Genomic DNA, 17,485 nt, shown 5'->3' on the forward strand with positions numbered 1-17,485 from the left:
TAATATAGTTATTTTTTTCCTCTTTATAGTATTTTTAGCTTATTAATAGCTTAAGAGGTAATAAAGTTTACTTTAGCTTTATTATTAATTAGTATAAGTATTATTTATTAGTTAATAGTAACTTTAAGTTTTATATTACCTTAATATCCTTATAATATTTAGTAGATAAACCTTTTCTTTATTACCTATTATAATTTTATATTAGTAAGTAGGTTTAGTTTTTTAATTATTCTAAGTATCTTAAGTAGGTAATTTACCTTCCTTCTTATTATATTTTTATAAAGCTATTTTTATAATATTTAACCTAAGGAAGCTAAGGTTTATTCTTTATAATTCTCTAGATATATATTTTTTCTTAGTAGTAGATTTAGTATTTATTATATTAGTATTTATCCTATTTTATCTATTTATTATAGAGGTATTCTATAGGAAATTATTAGCTAAAGGTGAATATAGTAATATTACTATTAAACTTTCTAAGTTTTTATCTAGTAAGGGTATATATAGTATAGATATTTTATAAGGGGCTATTATTATATTATCTAAGTTAGAAATAGTAGTTATACTTATCTCCTATATAAATTTCATAGTAATTAAAGAAACACTATACCTAAAAGAGGTATTAATAATTAGAGTTAGTAATTCTAAAGTAGAAGTAAAGAGGTAATAAAGTTTACTTTAGCTCTACTATTAATTAGTATGAGTGTTATTTATTAGTTAATAGTAACTTTAAGTTTTATATTACCTTAATATCCTTATAATATTTAGTAAATAAACCTTTTCCTTATTACCTATTATAGTTCTATATTAGTAGGTAGGTTTAGTTTTTTAACTATTCTAAGTGTCTTAGGTAGGTAATTTACCTTCCTTCCTATTATACTTTTATAAAGCTATTTTCATAATATCTAACCTAAGGAGGCTAAGGTCTATTCTTTATAATTCTCTAGGCGTATACTTTTTCTTAGTAGTAGATCTAGTATTTATTATATTAGTATTTATCTTATTTTATCTATTTATTATAGAGGTATTCTATAGGAAATTATTAGCTAGAGGTAAATATAGTAATATTACTATTAAACTTTTTAAGTTTCTATCTAGTGAGGGTATATATAATATAGATATTTTATAAGGGGCTATTATTATATTATCTAAGTTAGAAATAGTAGTTATACTTATCTCCTATATAAATTTCATAGTAATTAAAGAAACACTATACCTAAAAGAGGTATTAATAATTAGAGTTAGTAATTCTAAAGTAGAGGTGATCTTTAGTCCTAAATTATAAAGTATAATATATTCTTAGCCTTATATTAGGTATATTATAGAGTTTAATAAACTATTTATTATTATATAGGTTAATTTATTTATATATAATTTATTTAGGTATATTATCCCTCTTAGATTCCTCTTTAGAGCTAATATTATCTACACTAGAAATAAGCTTATAAATAATCTCTACCTAAGTATATTAGTATATAATATTATAAGGTTTATCTAAGTTATAAGAAAAGTTTTCTCTTTCTCTAAAAGTTTAGTTATTTATAAGATTAAATAGTTATTATTCTTCTAAGGGGTTATATTAGTAATCTAGCTTATTATTAGATTCCTCCCTTATCTATTCTTTAAGTTCCTAATTAATTTATTTAATTCTAATAGGATTTCTATATACTTACTTTCTTTATTCTATATATAAGAGTATAGCGCTAAGTTATCTTTCCTAAAGTAGGTTATAAGGTTCTTTTTAGATCCTTTTTAGGTATATTTCTTTAGTTACTTAGAGGTATAAGAATCTCTATTTATTATTATTCTCTAGTTCTTTAGGTATTATATAAGTAATTTAGTTTAGAAGTCTATAATTAGTCTAGCTTTAACTATTAGTTATTTTTAAGGTAGAACTAAGAATTAATTTAAGTTATTATACTTAGAGTATCTTATCTAGTTATTCTCTAGTTTTCCTTTAAATCTTACTATTATTAATATATATTATTACTAAAGTTTTTAGATATATATTTAGAGTAGTTAAGTTATATTTAAACTATCTAGAGTTATTATCCCTTAAGTAGTATCCTAATATTTCTTTATCTTTAAGATAGATCTAGTAATTATTATTATAGTATTTAGTTTAAGATTAAGATATATATAGGGTTTTAATAATAGTATTAACCTATTAGGGTTATTTAGCTACTAGCTTTTAGAAAAACTTCTTAAGTTACTTATAATCTCTAGTAATATATCCTTATTTATTATAGTTATAACACTTAAGGTTTTAAAGTTTTTTATTATTAGGTTTAGTTATTATATTAAGATCTATAGGTCTACTATACTATCTATAAGTAATACTCTAATAGGTATTACTCTAGTTATTATAAGGTCTATTATTATTCTACTAAGGGTTAAACTTCTACTAAAGCTATTATTAATACTTATATCTAAAGTTTAATCCTTATTATTTTTCACTTTTTTCTTTATAGTATTTAAAAAGTTAATTATTAATCTTAATAGTAAGGTTAGTATACTAAAAAAAGTCTTTAAAATAGTTAATCTTAATAATCTTATCTTTAACTTTATTTTTAAGTCTTTAATAAAATATAAAGATCTTAATTTCTTTAATAAAGTTAAGTTAGATACTAAGTTATCTAAATATAGTAGTATATTTTTTAGTTAACTTTATCTATTATAACTATATAAGGTCTCTCTTAACTTATTATTTCTTATTTAAGTCTTAGAAGAGAGAGTAGAAGGTATCTTTAAATCCTTTAAAGCTACTATAGATATTATAGGTTTTAGTAGAGTATTTATCTAAGGTTTTATACTTAAGGAACTTTTCTTAGATAGGTTTAAACTATTTAAAAGCTTATCCTTATAAATAAGTAGTAGTATAAATAACTTTCTCAGTTTAGCTAGTAAAGTCTCTATAGTAGAAGTTTTAATAATTTTTAACTTAGATTAAGAATAACTTAAGTTATCTAAAGGTACTATTATAAGTAATTAAAGTATTAAGCTTAAGCTTCTATTATCCTTTAGTAGAGGTTATAATAATATTAGTAACTACATATAAGGTATAGATTTCTTCTTAGAGTTCCTTAATATTAGTATTACTATTTTATCCTCTAAGTTAGATAACTTTATTTTCTAAGTCTATAATATATTAGGAACTATTTCTTAGTTATTATATTATTTCTTTAAAGTTTTAAAGTTTTATAGTAGTATTATTATATATAGTTTAAACCTTAGTAATATTATTATCTCCTTTCTTAACTCTAGCTTAAAAGTATTTATAAGTATCTTTCTTTAAGGTTACTTTATTATTAAAGTCTATTACTATAGGGGCTCCTTTAAGTTTTTTAACTAGGTTTCAGACTAGCTACTATAAAGAGGAGGAGGTCCTTAGAGTAAGTAACTTAATAGAGGTATATAAAGATATACTTATTATTTTACTATTAATAGGTATTAATAGTTAACTTACTAAATAAGAGTAATTAAAATATTATAGTTAGCTATTTAATAGTAAGGTCTACTAATAGAAGCTAGAGATTAATATATTATAATAGTATACTAAAGTTATAGTCTAAGTTATAAATAATAAGCTATAATAGATTAGGTCTTTTAGAGATTAAAGTAATTAGTTTTAAGTTTAATAAGTGATTTATAGTAAAGGTAAGCTAAAAGTATCTATAAGGATAAATACTAAGTTAATTACTAAAGAGTTATAGAAGTCTAACCTTAAGTGAGGTTTAGGTTATACTATATATAAGTCCTAAATAGTATCCTTTATCTACTTTTAGGTAATTACTTAAATATATAGGTAATTATAATTAATTAGTAATACTAACTAATTACTAAGTATTTCTTTTTATACTCTACTAATTATTTCTTTATCTTATTATTATATAACTTATACTATAGTTCTTCTATTCTAAGTGAGTTCCCTATTATTCCTATTAACTCTATAGTATAAATAACCTATCCTAGCCGCCCGACGCCTAAGTAGGTCAGTTAACTGTTATCTATGCATAATGGGTTATAATATATAGAATAAGCAAGGTAGAAGAGAGGGTAGCACTAATGATACCCTCACCTTCACAGTATATTCAAAAGACGCTAATAGACGATAGGGATAGAGGACAACAGCAGTAAAACAATAGATTTAATATAGATCTCCAGAAGATCTTAAAGGGTAGATTTTAAGCTCTCTAAGGGAATTACTTAATACCTAAGCTAAGGTAAGAGGTTAGAGAATATCACACTAAGTTCGTCATAATAATATTAGCTTAGGGGAAAAAAAGAAGAAGCTAGATAGATAAAAGGGGGCAATTTATACCCTACTAGGGGGGGTCCTATCAAAAGTAGAGGGCAGATGAGGAAGGGCAGGGAAGGGCAGGGATATTCAGTAGTAGAATATTCATTTAATCCATATTATGATCCCTATCAAAAGAGTCAAGGCAATTAATCAAGTTTGAGGCTTAAACTTGACTTGATTGACTGGCGATAGCTTCATACTTGATTGATTGATTGATTGAACTTGACAAGTTTACTTGCCTTGCGGGGAGCGCTGACTGAGATACTCAACATTCATCTCGAAATTTCATCATGCCGGCGACTACTTGCTAGCCCTCAACTTATCATAGCTCACCACTGCTTCAAGAAGCGCCTGGGTACCGTTCGCGCTGTGTTTCATTAGTTTTGTATTGTATTCTCTGATGGATTGTGACCAATTCACTTACCAATATTCGGGGCTGCAGTATTCCTCGGGATGATGGCTCACACCGTCCTTGCAAGGAACGAAAATCATTGTCGTCGGGCACACCTTGCTTGTATAGACACTGTCATGTCCGGCTCCGCTCGTAATCGGGAGCCATCCTTCAGCACCAAATAGTCCCGTTGCAGCATCCTCGACGGCATTGATGCAATCAGGATGGAACTTTGCTGCAGGCGAGTCCGTGTCGAGAGTCCATTCTACCTGAACTCCCCTGCCATCCGCCTTTGCAATGGTACTGAACGACTCGAGTACGCGGTTTTGCACGTCGTCGACGACACTATCTTCCGGGTGCCGAATGTCTAGGGTGAAGGTGACCTGAGACGGGATCGTGTTGGTGGATGAGCTGGGAGGGATCTTTATGACGCCAGTAGAGGCCAAGGCACCGAGCTCTTTCGCGATTGCGTTGGAGCTTGCAATCATCTTGGACGCGGCAAGAAGGGGGTCCGATCGAGACTTGAGGGGTGTCGTGCCGGTATGCGCGTCGCGGCCCTTGATCGTGAAGGTGAACCAGCGATATGCCTGCGCACCCTGCACAACACCAATCTTCCTGCTGTTCTCTTCTAGAATGGGACCCTGCTCAATGTGAAGCTCGAAATGCGCGCCGAGGGGATAGCCTTGGCTGGAGCAGGCAATAGGACCGATGTAGCCGTGGCGGGCAAGCTCGGATTTAACTGTGACGGATGGATCGAAGATATCGCCCATGGCCCAGGCCTTTTCAAGAGGAACCTTACCGGCCCAGACACCTGATGCCATCATTGACATAGGGAAGCGGGCTCCTTCCTCGCTGGTTTGAGTCAGCTATGATAACACTGATGGACAGTCATCCAGCAGACTCACTTTGTCCAGTTGACAATGCCAACATCATATTGTGTCTTGTATCCGTTCTCCTTAAGGGTGCGCATTACTTCAATCGCTGACATGATACCCAAGATCCCGTCGTATCGACCACCTCTTGGCTGGGTGTCGAGATGGCTTCCCATGGCGGTCATCGGGCTCGTTGAATTGAGAGAACCCTTCTTCTTTGCGAACATATTGCCCATCTCATCCACGGCGAGATCGCAACCAAGGTTTCCAGTCACCTCGTCGGCAAACCAGCGTCTAACCTTGGCGTCATCATCAGACAGGGCAAGGCGAGCCATGCCAGTCTCTGTCGCACCTCTACCACTCAATAAGTTTGTGAGCAGCTGCCCGAAACAGGAAGAACAAAGCCATAGAAACATAATCGTACTTACTTGCCATATCTATGCGCAGCTCCCCATTGACACGTGTGGTGAAGAGTCTCTTGCAGTCGGTCGGCGTTGATCTTCAATCCCGATAACGAAGTCCTCACCGAGGAGTATGACCTCACTTGGCCGGAGATGGATGAAAACAGTTTTGTCCATTGCATCATTTTTCGATAGCTGCCTGTGTGTATCGACAACCGGAACTCAATTCGAAATGGTGTTGGTGAGGATGAGTTGGTGAGGATGATGTTTACAATTGAACCGTCCCCGATTGGCAGACCCGGCCAAGTTGATGTAGGCGCGGGGAAGTGGGCGGGGTGAGATCGGCCAAATGCCCCGGTGGATCGGCAAAGGGCGCCGCCCCTTAAAAGGTGTTCGTAAACTGTCAATCGCGCCCAGCAGTTTCTGTCAAACCACCCATCATCAACGCCTTACGGAAGTTTCTACCAGCGTCGTGTGTCACTCCGAAATTTCGTTCATTGAGAAGTCAATGCCATTACGCAATTTCTTACGCTTTTTGTTCACTATTCAGATGAGGAAAGTAATCGCGTGGGGATATCTGATGTGTTCAACCGTACAATCATTGACCTAGCTCCATCACGGCCGTGCTGTCGGACTGAGTGTCCGCGTTTCCTCCACCGATTTAACACTCTCTTGGAATCTTCCAGCCACACTTTTGGTGTCATTCCCTGGAACTCCTGGTATCGCAGTGGCCGAAGATAAAACTCGCGCTCCCGTCTGAGCAGCAAAGGTCTTTGCTCCGGTGTATACCGTCGGCCCGGGGATCTTGTACGGAGGAAGCGGGCTCTGTGAGATGTCGTATATCAATCCTTCCTCTGCTGGCTGGTACAGCTTGGTGCCCAGCGTCCCGGTCGGCCGATCTCCTCCTCCACCGGTCACTTGGATATTGATACACTGCGGGTAATGCTGAGCTCCCTGACCAGGATACCTCGCGAAATGCAGCGCAACAATCTCGTGGCGGAGAACGTAATATCCCGGCGCTATCTTGGATGGTACTTGAACCACCCAGCTAGCATTGTTCTGTATGAGGACGTCGCTTGCCCAGATCCCTCTGGCGGTTGCGAATTCAGTCGCGTTCTTATTAGGGTCGATCAGCCCGACCTTGTCGATGGCGAAGAAGCTTAATGTCGTCTTGTCCACTGCTTCACAAGATCCTCTCTCAGAGCCGCAGTACGCGAGATGTGTTACCACGGGGCCGTGATGGGATTCTGGCCAGCCTTGCCACTGGAAGGCAATCGTGTCGCCCGCTGCTACCGGTGCGTGGCCTGCAGGGTTGGTTGCGTTCCGGTGGCACACGATGTTGGGTCCTCCGTAGCTGTCTGTGCTGACCCAGCCATCGTCGCTCACTGTTGTGCTCCACGCCGCTAGGAGCTTGGGGTTGTTGGGGACTTTAGCGTTATACCCGTTGTACGAGGCACCGTCGATAACGAAGTTCGTGATGCGACTGTGGGCCGCCGCCCGACTGAAGAGAGCCGCTGCCGTGAAGGCAACTGTAGGCAACATTATTCCTCGAAGATGTGTCTTGGACGTAGGCACATAGTCAGGACATGTTATCGAGCCATGCCCTCGATCAAATACATCAAGCCTCGGAGGAAAACACGACACTACTATGGCAAAGATCTTCATAGCAACCTATTTGATGCCAACGTGACCTAAGTGAACCATTCCAGGAGTTGTATGGGGGCCGTTCACGACCAGCATGGTGCGAAGAACAACAGAACAGAGTGCATCATCGGGATTCAACCGGGTCATTGCATCGTGTTAATGAAGCAGTGAACCCGCCAAGTCTTTGCTTTTGCTTTCCGCCCTGTTTGGCCGGGCCCCAGTCGTGCAATCAGATTGGAAATTCAAGACATCAAGCCTGGCACAGATGCACGGCTAAGTCCTTGAATCTCGGAGGATCTTAAACTGCTACCTCTTCGAGTGATTTTGGTCAGTCGATCTCGTAAGATCGACGCTCGGCCGGGTTGATTCCCCCGCAGTTTCGCATTCTGCCGACCGGATGCGACCTTAATCTACTTGAGAAGCGCCGAGAGCAATCCGGTCATCAGGGATTCTTCCAGCGAGACAATTTGGAGACGGGCAGCCATTCCGCTTTTCTGTTTTGGCCGCTACGTAGCCTGCGGAAGCTACGCAAGCCCGGAGGGCATCGGACATTGTGAGAGAGGAAAGATGGTAAAGTAACAACTTCAATGCTTAAAGCGGCAAAACATTTGAGAATGATCCGGAGAACCGGCGGCCATTTTACTGTCGCTGAGAACCGTCCTGACAGCAATAGCTTGATGATTAGTCGTAGGGCAAGTATTGTCAACCAATTAAATGGGCGAATGGTTTAGTGGTATAATACTCGCTTAGCATGTGAGTGGTCCAGGGTTCGATTCCCTGTTCGTCCAATTCTTTTGTCTCCCTCAGGTTGCCCATGCTGTTTCTTTTTGGTTTTGGACCATGTCTTGTCAATTCTTAACACATTCTGACATGTCTGTTGTATGCCAATGTTGCGTTTTGCAGTCCGGATGGTGAAAACTTGTCGCGTGCCTTTTTCCCCCTTTCAGAATGAAAATGCCATCTCAGCGTTGCGGCGCTGTCTAGCCCCACTGGCCCAGCCGCAACTAGTGTTCAGCTGAACCGCACGGTATTTCCGCAAAGCATTCCATGAAAGACCCGGCCTTCCATAATGTCTTAAATCGGAAATCCCACAACGCGGCGCAGAGACTAACCGCCCAGCTGAGCGCCACAAACCGGGGTCGTGGGACCTGGCGTCTTGAAAACGTCTATGCCTCCCGTGACAACAAGGCCTCGAGCATCTTAGTTGTTTGGACTACAGTTGGACTTGCCTTGTTTTGGACAGCTCCAATGACAGGAATTTTATGCTGAACGAAATCCCATTCTTGATATGTTTGGCAGCAAAGCAAGACGAAGTGCCAAGCGCTCGGACCAATTATGGGTTAAGCATCGTGATGATCCACAGGCCCCATTCAAGATTCTCAGAGCCCACCAGACGAGGGCTTCGACCCGCTCCTCTTGTCCCACTTGTACACTATCACGAGCGGCACTCCCAGCAAGGAAGCAATTCAACTGCATTGGTCTATTAGTCTAGTTGGTTAGGACGTCGGATTCTGATCTAATAATCAGTCCCTTCCGTAAGCCCAGGTTCGAATTCTGGATGGACCTTTATTTTGCCTCTCGAGGCTAATAGATAGCTGAACACAACTCATTTTTGCTGTTATTCGGGATTGGTAATAACCGTCTCTGGCACACGCTATCATTCTATGGCTAGACTCTTTATGTCCTCTCTTGGGAATGTTTCATTAATGAGCTACTGCTGGCTGTATCTTCGTGTTCCACTGCCTGTCTTTAGCGTTCATATGTAGTTAGCGATTGTGAAAGGTCGTCATAAAAGCAAACCAGCAGATGAAAACCTAATTTCAGCTGCGGCTCCCCGGCACGGGGCGTCGGTAGTCCATAGTGAACCCGTCCTAGTGTCATTTTCCCCATACGCCACACTACACCAGAGACAATGAGATTGTGCGCCAGACCCGAGTTTCCGGTATGGAAAATGCTACTGCTGCATCGTCGTCTGCAACCTAGTCATCCTGGGTTGCTTGCAAGGCACGCTTTGTCTGGCAGCAAGGATTGTAAGTAGCTTGTGGCCAGACGACGACGCGGTAACGCCCACAAAGCCATTGGCCGAGTTGCTGCTTGCGCATGCCGTTGTCTTGCGCTCTCGTAATGAAAACTCTTCCTTCGAAGCCACGAAGACCGAGCGGAGGGGATAAGTACTCCTCGAGAGGTTGGCTGCAGTCGAAGTCTTTTCATCTCCAGCGACATTCAGTCTTGCCCTGTTTCTGCTCCATGCCGAATCGAAGATCATGACCGCTCAAATCACGATGCAAACGGACAGTGAGAGGGGGTCAAGGCCGTCTCCTTCCCGCAACAGTTCCCTCTCGACGCTGTGCGGTGACGCTGTCAGCAGCAAAGCTTCGACTATCTGCGGCCGGGAATCGCCGATATCACAAGATCCGAGTCAGGACAAGCATCTTCCAGAGCCCGAGTCCTTTTTGGTGGGTTGGTCTAATCATTTTGACAGATTTCTTGGCTAACGTTTTGATCAGGTCTCTTGGGATGGACCACATGACCCAGAGAACCCCAAGAATTGGGACAGAAGGCAGAAATGGACAGTGGGTTATCCTAAGGGTTCTGATGCGTCCATCCAATATCTGACTTTCAAACAGATGTCCCTGATTATCTCGGCATTCGCATTTCTTTCGCCCCTCTCCTCCTCCATTGCCGCCCCAGCTTTAGGTCCGATTGGACACGATCTTCATATAGACAACCAAGTCCAGCTCCAACTCGTCCTGTCGATCTTTCTGCTCACCTACGCACTCGGCCCATTCATACTGTCACCTTGCTCAGAAATATGGGGCCGTACACCGATAGTCAGAGTAGGGAACACGATTTTCATATTGTTCACCACTCTCTGCGGCTTTGCGACATCGAAAGGGCAAATTATCGCCTTTCGGTTTCTAGCCGGGATTGGAGGAAGTGCAACAACAGGGGTTAGTCTCGTACAACGCTCCAACAGGCGATTTCAGCTAATGGTTGGGGCCAGATGGGAAGCGGCGTCTTGACAGACTGCTGGCGCCCAGAAGAGCGCGGAAAAGGAATAGCCGTGATGCAATTTGCACCAGTCATTGGCCCTGCACTAGGTCCCATTGGTGCGTCTTCCCCATTTCATTGTCTATTTTCAATCATTGATGCTAACCTTGTTCCAGTTGGCGGCTACATCTCGCAGTACGCCACCTGGCGCTGGGCATTCTGGACAGTCGTCATCTTCAACGTCGCAGTACAGGCTGTGGCATTCTTCCTGCTGAAAGAGACATATACACCTCGCCTTCTTGTGCTGAAAGCCAGGAAGCTCCGCAAGGAGTCACGTAATCCAGAGTTCCAGACTGCCTGGGAACGAGAGCAACGCACTCTGACGAAGATTCTTCGAGTCAGCTTGTCGAGACCCTGGGTGATGCTTGCAACTCAGCCCATCATTCAAAGTCTAGCAATTCTTCAGGCTTTTAACTTTGGCCTGCTCTATCTCGTCATCTCCGGATTTCCTACTCTTTGGGAAGAGCACTACGGGATGTCAAAGGGCAGAGCAAGTCTGAACTACATCTCGATCGCCGTCGGGTCCCTGATCGGAGTTATAATCTGCGCCCCTACTATGGATACAGTCTACCGTCGGCTCAAGACAAAATCCGGGATCGGGATGGAGGAGCCAGGGAGACCCGAATTTCGCATTCCCTTGATGATTCCTAGTTCACTCGTCACGCCTGCTGGGATGCTGTTGTTTGCATGGTCCGCGCAGAACAGACTGCATTTTCTCATTCCAAACGTAAGTCTCTTCAGAGTCGAATATCTTTACGGGGACAGCATCCTGACTCAGGACCAATAGATTGGCATTGCGATAACGATGGGAAGCACTATGATATCGTACCAATGCATCTCGGCCTATATAGCCGACTCTTATCCGCTGTACACCGCCTCTGCGTCGGCTGCATGTTGTTTCATGAGGTCCATGTTCGCTTTCGTGTTTCCGCTGTTTGTTCCAGCGCTTTTCGGAAAACTGGGATATGGACTTGGCGGAAGTCTATTAGCTGCTATCGCGGTCGTCATTGGGATCCCGGCACCGATCTTACTCTGGGTATTTGGCGCAAGGCTACGGGGTATGAGTCGGTTCAGCATGCGCGAATAAAACGAAAGAGGAATTGAAACAATAGGTCCATCTGTTGAATGCGTTTAGTTTTGTCATACAAGGTGAAAAGTTTCCAACACATCGGGGCGTTAGGGCTTACGCTGTCAATCTAGGTTTGCATCCGCGGCTGTATCTTTTCTTGTGACCGTTCTCATTGGCTTTCACGATTTCATCCCAAATTACATTTCGTAGTTTTCCGGATATGTACCTGATCACACGTGGACTTCCCAATCAGGCCATCCAAGCGCCAATTGATTGACCTTGACTGATTGACCTTGACTTATGGAGTCTTGCGTCAGGGTCCTGGTTCCCTTCTCCAACGGGATCTGAATTCCTTCACAAGCATTCCCCAGGCTGTCTTTGGTGTCGTCCGACGGGTTCGGGTTTAAAATGTTTTGGAAGCTAGGGAGCGAGTAAGGTTCCCCCGGAAATTGCGCACCTCGGAACGCATTCCGACCTATCAATGCCTTGTCAAAGCATTGCCCGTATATACAAGCCGGTCTTCGTTAAGGTTTGATTTACAGCGGCTTATGCTTCAGTAGTCTCTCAACAGTCGCGTACGACCAGTGGGAGTTGGTGATCAACTCCGAATAGAAATGTACGTGGAGCAACCCGCTGGTGTCAGAATAGAAATGTCGGATTATTCCATAGCAGAAGCCTTAGAAGTGTATATAAGATCGCACGTTTTCCAACATTTTGTGACGCAGACCCAGAAGCTGCAACTGTTGTTCATACTCTACAAGGTCTTCACAAATTATTTTGCCCGGTTCGTCACTATCCGCGAGTCGTCAGGCACGGCGCATCGTTTAAACTTTAAGCATATTCACCCACACCAGAAGCTACACCAACCACCATACAGAATGCAACTTACCAAGACCCTGCTCGCTCTCGTATCCGTCTTGGCACTAGCTGGTTCGTCATACCTACGTAACAATTGCGCGGTTGTGTAACGGGAATTCCTGACTTTTATTCCGTTTTTCACAGAGGCGAAGGCGTGCCAATTCGGCACCTGCCAGGGCCGGTTCGGCGCATGCTGCGACCAATTTGGGGGATGTACAGTTCTATCGAACGAATGTCCTTGAAAGGATTGTATCGGCGATCAATCTATAAACCACCTCAATTACGAAGAATTTCAGGTGGAAAGATGGAGGAGCATAACCCGCTCAGTTCATTCGGGCACATCAGGTATCAGTAGAAGAAAGCATTACACTCGCTGCCAAGACCACCTCCTTTGGGCATTGATGGGAAAACGCGCACAATCCCTGCGAGGGCTACTGCCAAGAGCACATTCGATAATTTGCCCAGATAACTATCAACCTTTCTTCTCTCGCGCGTTCCATTCCTCTGCTTGCACTGGTAATGCATAGTGCTATGTTACAATTCTCCGATATTTGTTGCGGACGTTTCCAGTGAAGCCGTTCTAATTAACATGCTCACATGGTTAAGGTTCTTGTTTGCCATGTTTTTCTGAACGGGACGAACGGGAATTTGGTTTCGCGTGTGTCGATCGTCACCGCATTAGACGGTTTAGAGGTGCCGTTTTAGATACGCTTTCTGTCAGCTATCGTAATTCCGGTAATGGTGGTTGAATACTGGCATATAGGTAGGCTGCGGGGTTTGCGAGTACCTTAGTGTCCGTTGTAATTTCGTCATCACACCATCACATCCCCCCCCCCCCCCCCCCCCCCCCCCCCGCNCCCCCCCCCCCCCCCCCCCCCCCCCCGCTGGCCTCAGCGGTCATCTAGGGTGCGGGAATTCTCGTTACAATTATTTTACTCATTCATATGTTTCATGTACTACGTAGTAGCATCCCAGACTCCGTGTATGCCCCTGTCCAAAACCCCGGTTTTGATATTGCCATGTGCGTTTGGTATCATTCCGTAAAACCACGTAACCCCGAACAGTCTATAATGGCGATAATTACGATTGTTTTGAGCCCCGTTTCTCCTCCCTGACTCTGGAGTGCCTGGACGCCTGTTCCTCCGACTCCTCAAGGTCATCTTCGTCATGTTCCAATGTCACGCGTTCCCCGTGGTCCATCGAGTGTCGGTCGTTCAGTTCCAAATCCTCGCCGTCTTGGAGGTTATCGCCTTCCGCTGAGTGTAGACCTATGGTTGTTGGAGTATGGGTTCTTCTCTGCTCCCAGGTCTTGTTCGTGCTGTTTCCATCAGGGTCGAGCGGCATGCTTGGGTCTTCCTCTGGTCGTAATGTCGCGTGTGAAACGCGTGATGGTCGTGTGATAGTTCGAAGCGTAGACTCCTGACCAGGTGATGTAATCCAGTTCATCACAAGGGCCGAGAAAAAGACTATTCAGTGACATGTCAGCACCGTCTCACGATAACCATCCTAGGATCCTTCTTACTGTCGGTGTTGCAACATAATAAACACAACCACGCAACCTCTCCATTGAGTGCGCCCAGGACTGCTAGATTCCTGTTTCGTCGAGTCAGTGGAAAGCTCACGAAAACTCGAGGCGGTGGCTTACGTGACACTGCTAAGGAGAGTACAGCATGAGCCGATAAAAGTACGGATCACAAGACGTCGAAGTCTGATATTCGGTGGCGCTCGGGGAACCCGGCGGTTTCTCCAATCCAAGGTCCACGGTTTCCAGAAGTTATACTTGACGGAATGAAGACCTGTCGTCGATTTAGTTACGTTAATTGATGGACTTGAGCTTCTTTGGACTTACTTAGTAGCGGGAGCAGGAACATGATAGTGAGGTAAACCTGGTAGATGTCAGAGCCCATACACATGGAGTCAAGTCAGAACGAAGCTCACATTAACAGCAGCATCAAAGGATATCAGGGCCAAAATCACATTTTGGCCAAGTCCAATGATGCATATTCCGTCAATGTAATTTGTTATTCGGAAGATGAAGTTCAATATCACAATGAGGACGAAAACCCCTGTGTCGCGTGTTAGCCATGACACCTGTCGATTCCCACATGAACCATACCAAGCATGCCGAAAGAGTTGAATAGGTAGAGCTTGGACTTCATTCGGGGTTTGGATGTCTGTCTGATGATGTGCTGTTGTCATCGTTAGCTGGATATCTTGGGGGGCCATCTGTAGAGCAATGACTTACTGCTCGATCTACCATGAACAGGTATATGAACTGTGGAGTCACATGTCAGTCTTTAATCTGTTGAATACACAAACACGTGCATCAACACTTACCAGCTGCAAACACGGTCAGTAAGAAGCATCTTGACGTATCTAGGACTTGGACTGACCTTTGTTGACACATAGGCGCCGAGGCAAAAGAGCGTTGCCGCTGAGCATGCTGCAAAGTTCATGTCGGTTCCGAATCCGAACTGTAGAATTGACGTCCCGAAGACGAAAAGAAAAGAGAAAACATATATGCAGAGTACGACTAGAAAATTGTCAGAGTCATCTGGATATCGGGTAGTGGAGTGCCCATACGCCACATTGTGTATGGTAACACCCTCCAGTCCTTCACGGTCGATACTCGCATGGCTGTAATTGCTTTCAGAATTGTTCCTTGAGGTTGTGCGCAGCTCCTGCCAGTCCAACACCGTTCCGCGTTAGAGTTACTGACCAAATAAACTTGCAAGCGTGCATGCCGAGATCAAGGCGACGATGATGCTCATGACCTTTCCCGCAAGTGGCTGCGGCCCATGATTGATACCACGGATCGCCACATCTTCCCTAACCTCCAACGATATCATGGCTCCAGCTTTCCCTGCTGCGTTCTGCCAGCGGCTTGTTATGTTGAACCCATCAAGATAATCCCTCGCTATACGTCGACCCGGAAGAGCCGACCCGACGCGCCGATGTGGGTATTGTCGATCGGTAAATACGGGGGCGGGAACGACGGGGGCCCGCGATGGTGTTTCGACGACCTTAACGACGATTTTCAGGGTCGACTGACGATGAACGTATTGCCCAACGTGCGGCGAAAAGGAAATTTGGCGACAAAAGAGGGGGGAACTGGGGGGTAATGGGGATAGATGGGAAACTTTGAAACGGAGAAAGACGAGGAAGGGCTCCCTGGGGAAACTCTGCTGGGAAAGCTTGGGGATGGAGTCGATCGGAACTCCCTCATGTACCTCATGTAGGGACTTTTTTCCTTCGTCCGCACGGCACTCGTAGGCCGTGCCGCACGTGGGATGGGTGTTTGTGCGGGAATGTCCAAGCGGTGCGATGAGGAAATACGGTCAACTCTCCCAGCGAATAGACTTTTTGGTCAAACGCACCATGCAACGGTATGATGGTGGCCTTCGAGCGACCCTGACTCGCGTGTCTGCGAGCTTTCCGCCTCTTTAACGTCGCGCACGGCAGTTACGCTGCCGGACTGCTTCATCATGGCACGCCTCGCCCAGACTATTTGACTTTTGAGCAAATGAAAAGATTGGATCTCTCGGTTCTAGCGGATGGCGGATGGAGATGGGAGGCGAACGGCGTGAGCCACGTGACGACGCCACAGGGTCTGATCATCTTTGGAATCTTTCTGATCCAGATCCCTCGTTATTCTAGATCAACCTTACTATGGATAGTTGGGCATACACTTCGTGGTCCCTTGAGGCGAGGTACCGCGTCCAGGACCGATCTTCTTCCGATAAGTTTAAGGTTGGTGGTCCTTGACATAGCCAGCCAGCGGTCCCGACATCCGTCGGCTTTGCCCGAAGGCTTGGCTTCCTGGGGCTGGTCTCTGGGGCATGTCAGGAGGCGGTGTTGCGACGCCAGATGTGTGATTTGAGCGGAATCTCACCCTGACGATGCTGGCATCTGGGGTTTTTGGCAGCTTGAGATGTTAACATCGAGAAAATATCACCATGGGTCTAGATAGCTCCGCGACTGACTGGTATTTAAAGTCGTGATGATCGCCGCTAATAATGAACCCTCTTTTGACTGACACTCGGTAGCCCATTTCTGCTGTTCTGTTCTTGAAATATCGAAAGCCTTACCGACGCGTCGATCGCTCGTTTAATTCTCTCTTTTCCAGATCCGCTCCTTCACTCTCGCTGCAATCAAAATGCGTGCTTCGGTCGCCGTTGTTGCCTCCCTTCTCTCCTTCGTTATTAGCGTCTCCGGGTAAGCACTCTTCCACTCCTAATCTCCAAAGGGACTTGTCAAGTCATCAACGAAGATCGTGTTTGTGCGCGCACGTGGCTAATTTCTTTGACACCGCACAGACAAGGCGAATTCCAGACAGTCTTTTGTCAAACCATTGACGGCAAACATGCAGCCAGTAATAATTTCTGCCAAGCTGTTGGAGGCGCTGTTCTGCCATCTCCTGGGGTAAGTCATTGCTTTTTGTTGTTGATGTGGCTGAATCAACGTAATTGCGGTCGAGTCTAACAGCCCCTAGTTCTGTTGCCTTCGCTCAAGCGACTTTGACAAGTTCGTAGCTCTCTCAAAGGGCTGTGCAGACAATGGCTTGGTGCTAGGAAAGAACGACGTCCCCTGCTCTCCGTAGACATACCGGCTTGTTTCAGAAAAGCCCATACCACTACCATGACCTGCAGACACTTTAATCAGGAGCATTCTATGACTCCTCAGTTAGATACTGTCATGATAATAATGAGTGATTAAATTGCCAGTACAACATGCGACATGAGTCATGCAAGTCTTTAAACCCGTAGAGCTCGATCAATACAGACTGGGTCCACTGAATAGGATTTGAAGCGGTTCGCAACGCGGTTTGAGACCTCCGTTGCTGTGGATCTTCATGGTCAATCGTCTCAGATTGTCCCAGCCGCTCGTTACCTGCTTCTA

At 43.7% G+C, this 17,485-nt stretch overlaps 3 protein-coding genes and 1 pseudogene across 4 annotated transcripts; 1 reads left to right on the plus strand and 3 right to left on the minus strand.

The window, feature by feature from the left end:
- Window positions 1–4,600: 4,600 nt before the first annotated feature.
- GCG54_00009996 lies at window positions 4,601–6,149 on the minus strand (annotated as a pseudogene). Its single transcript has 3 exons — window positions 5,597–6,149; window positions 4,725–5,543; window positions 4,601–4,667 (listed from the first exon to the last, which is right to left on the minus strand). Coding segments are annotated over exons 1-3 (1,439 nt in total).
- A 430-nt stretch (window positions 6,150–6,579) lies between these two features.
- Window positions 6,580–7,506, minus strand: GCG54_00009997 (Endoglucanase-4; the record flags this gene model as incomplete). Its single annotated transcript, XM_045409932.1, has 1 exon — window positions 6,580–7,506. The coding sequence occupies one exon, from the start codon at window positions 7,504–7,506 to the stop codon at window positions 6,580–6,582; it is 927 nt and encodes a 308-aa protein (XP_045258967.1).
- Window positions 7,507–9,890: 2,384 nt separating this feature from the next.
- On the plus strand, window positions 9,891–11,446 carry GCG54_00009998 (putative transporter; the record flags this gene model as incomplete). Its single annotated transcript, XM_045409933.1, has 5 exons — window positions 9,891–10,064; window positions 10,116–10,181; window positions 10,236–10,439; window positions 10,586–10,718; window positions 10,776–11,446. 5 exons carry the CDS (start codon window positions 9,891–9,893, stop codon window positions 11,444–11,446), a joined length of 1,248 nt encoding a protein of 415 aa, XP_045258968.1.
- Window positions 11,447–13,666: 2,220 nt separating this feature from the next.
- Window positions 13,667–15,410, minus strand: GCG54_00009999 (uncharacterized protein; the record flags this gene model as incomplete). The annotated part of the gene is made up of 10 exons (XM_045409934.1): window positions 13,667–14,052; window positions 14,109–14,179; window positions 14,232–14,382; window positions 14,436–14,472; window positions 14,525–14,652; window positions 14,703–14,775; window positions 14,832–14,861; window positions 14,980–15,119; window positions 15,170–15,300; window positions 15,361–15,410. 10 exons carry the CDS (start codon window positions 15,408–15,410, stop codon window positions 13,667–13,669), a joined length of 1,197 nt encoding a protein of 398 aa, XP_045258969.1.
- Between the last annotated feature and the right edge of the window lie 2,075 nt (window positions 15,411–17,485).

Source organism: Colletotrichum gloeosporioides (assembly GCF_011800055.1).
Source record: "Colletotrichum gloeosporioides strain Lc1 chromosome Unknown consensus_82, whole genome shotgun sequence".
Taxonomy (NCBI): domain Eukaryota; kingdom Fungi; phylum Ascomycota; class Sordariomycetes; order Glomerellales; family Glomerellaceae; genus Colletotrichum; species Colletotrichum gloeosporioides.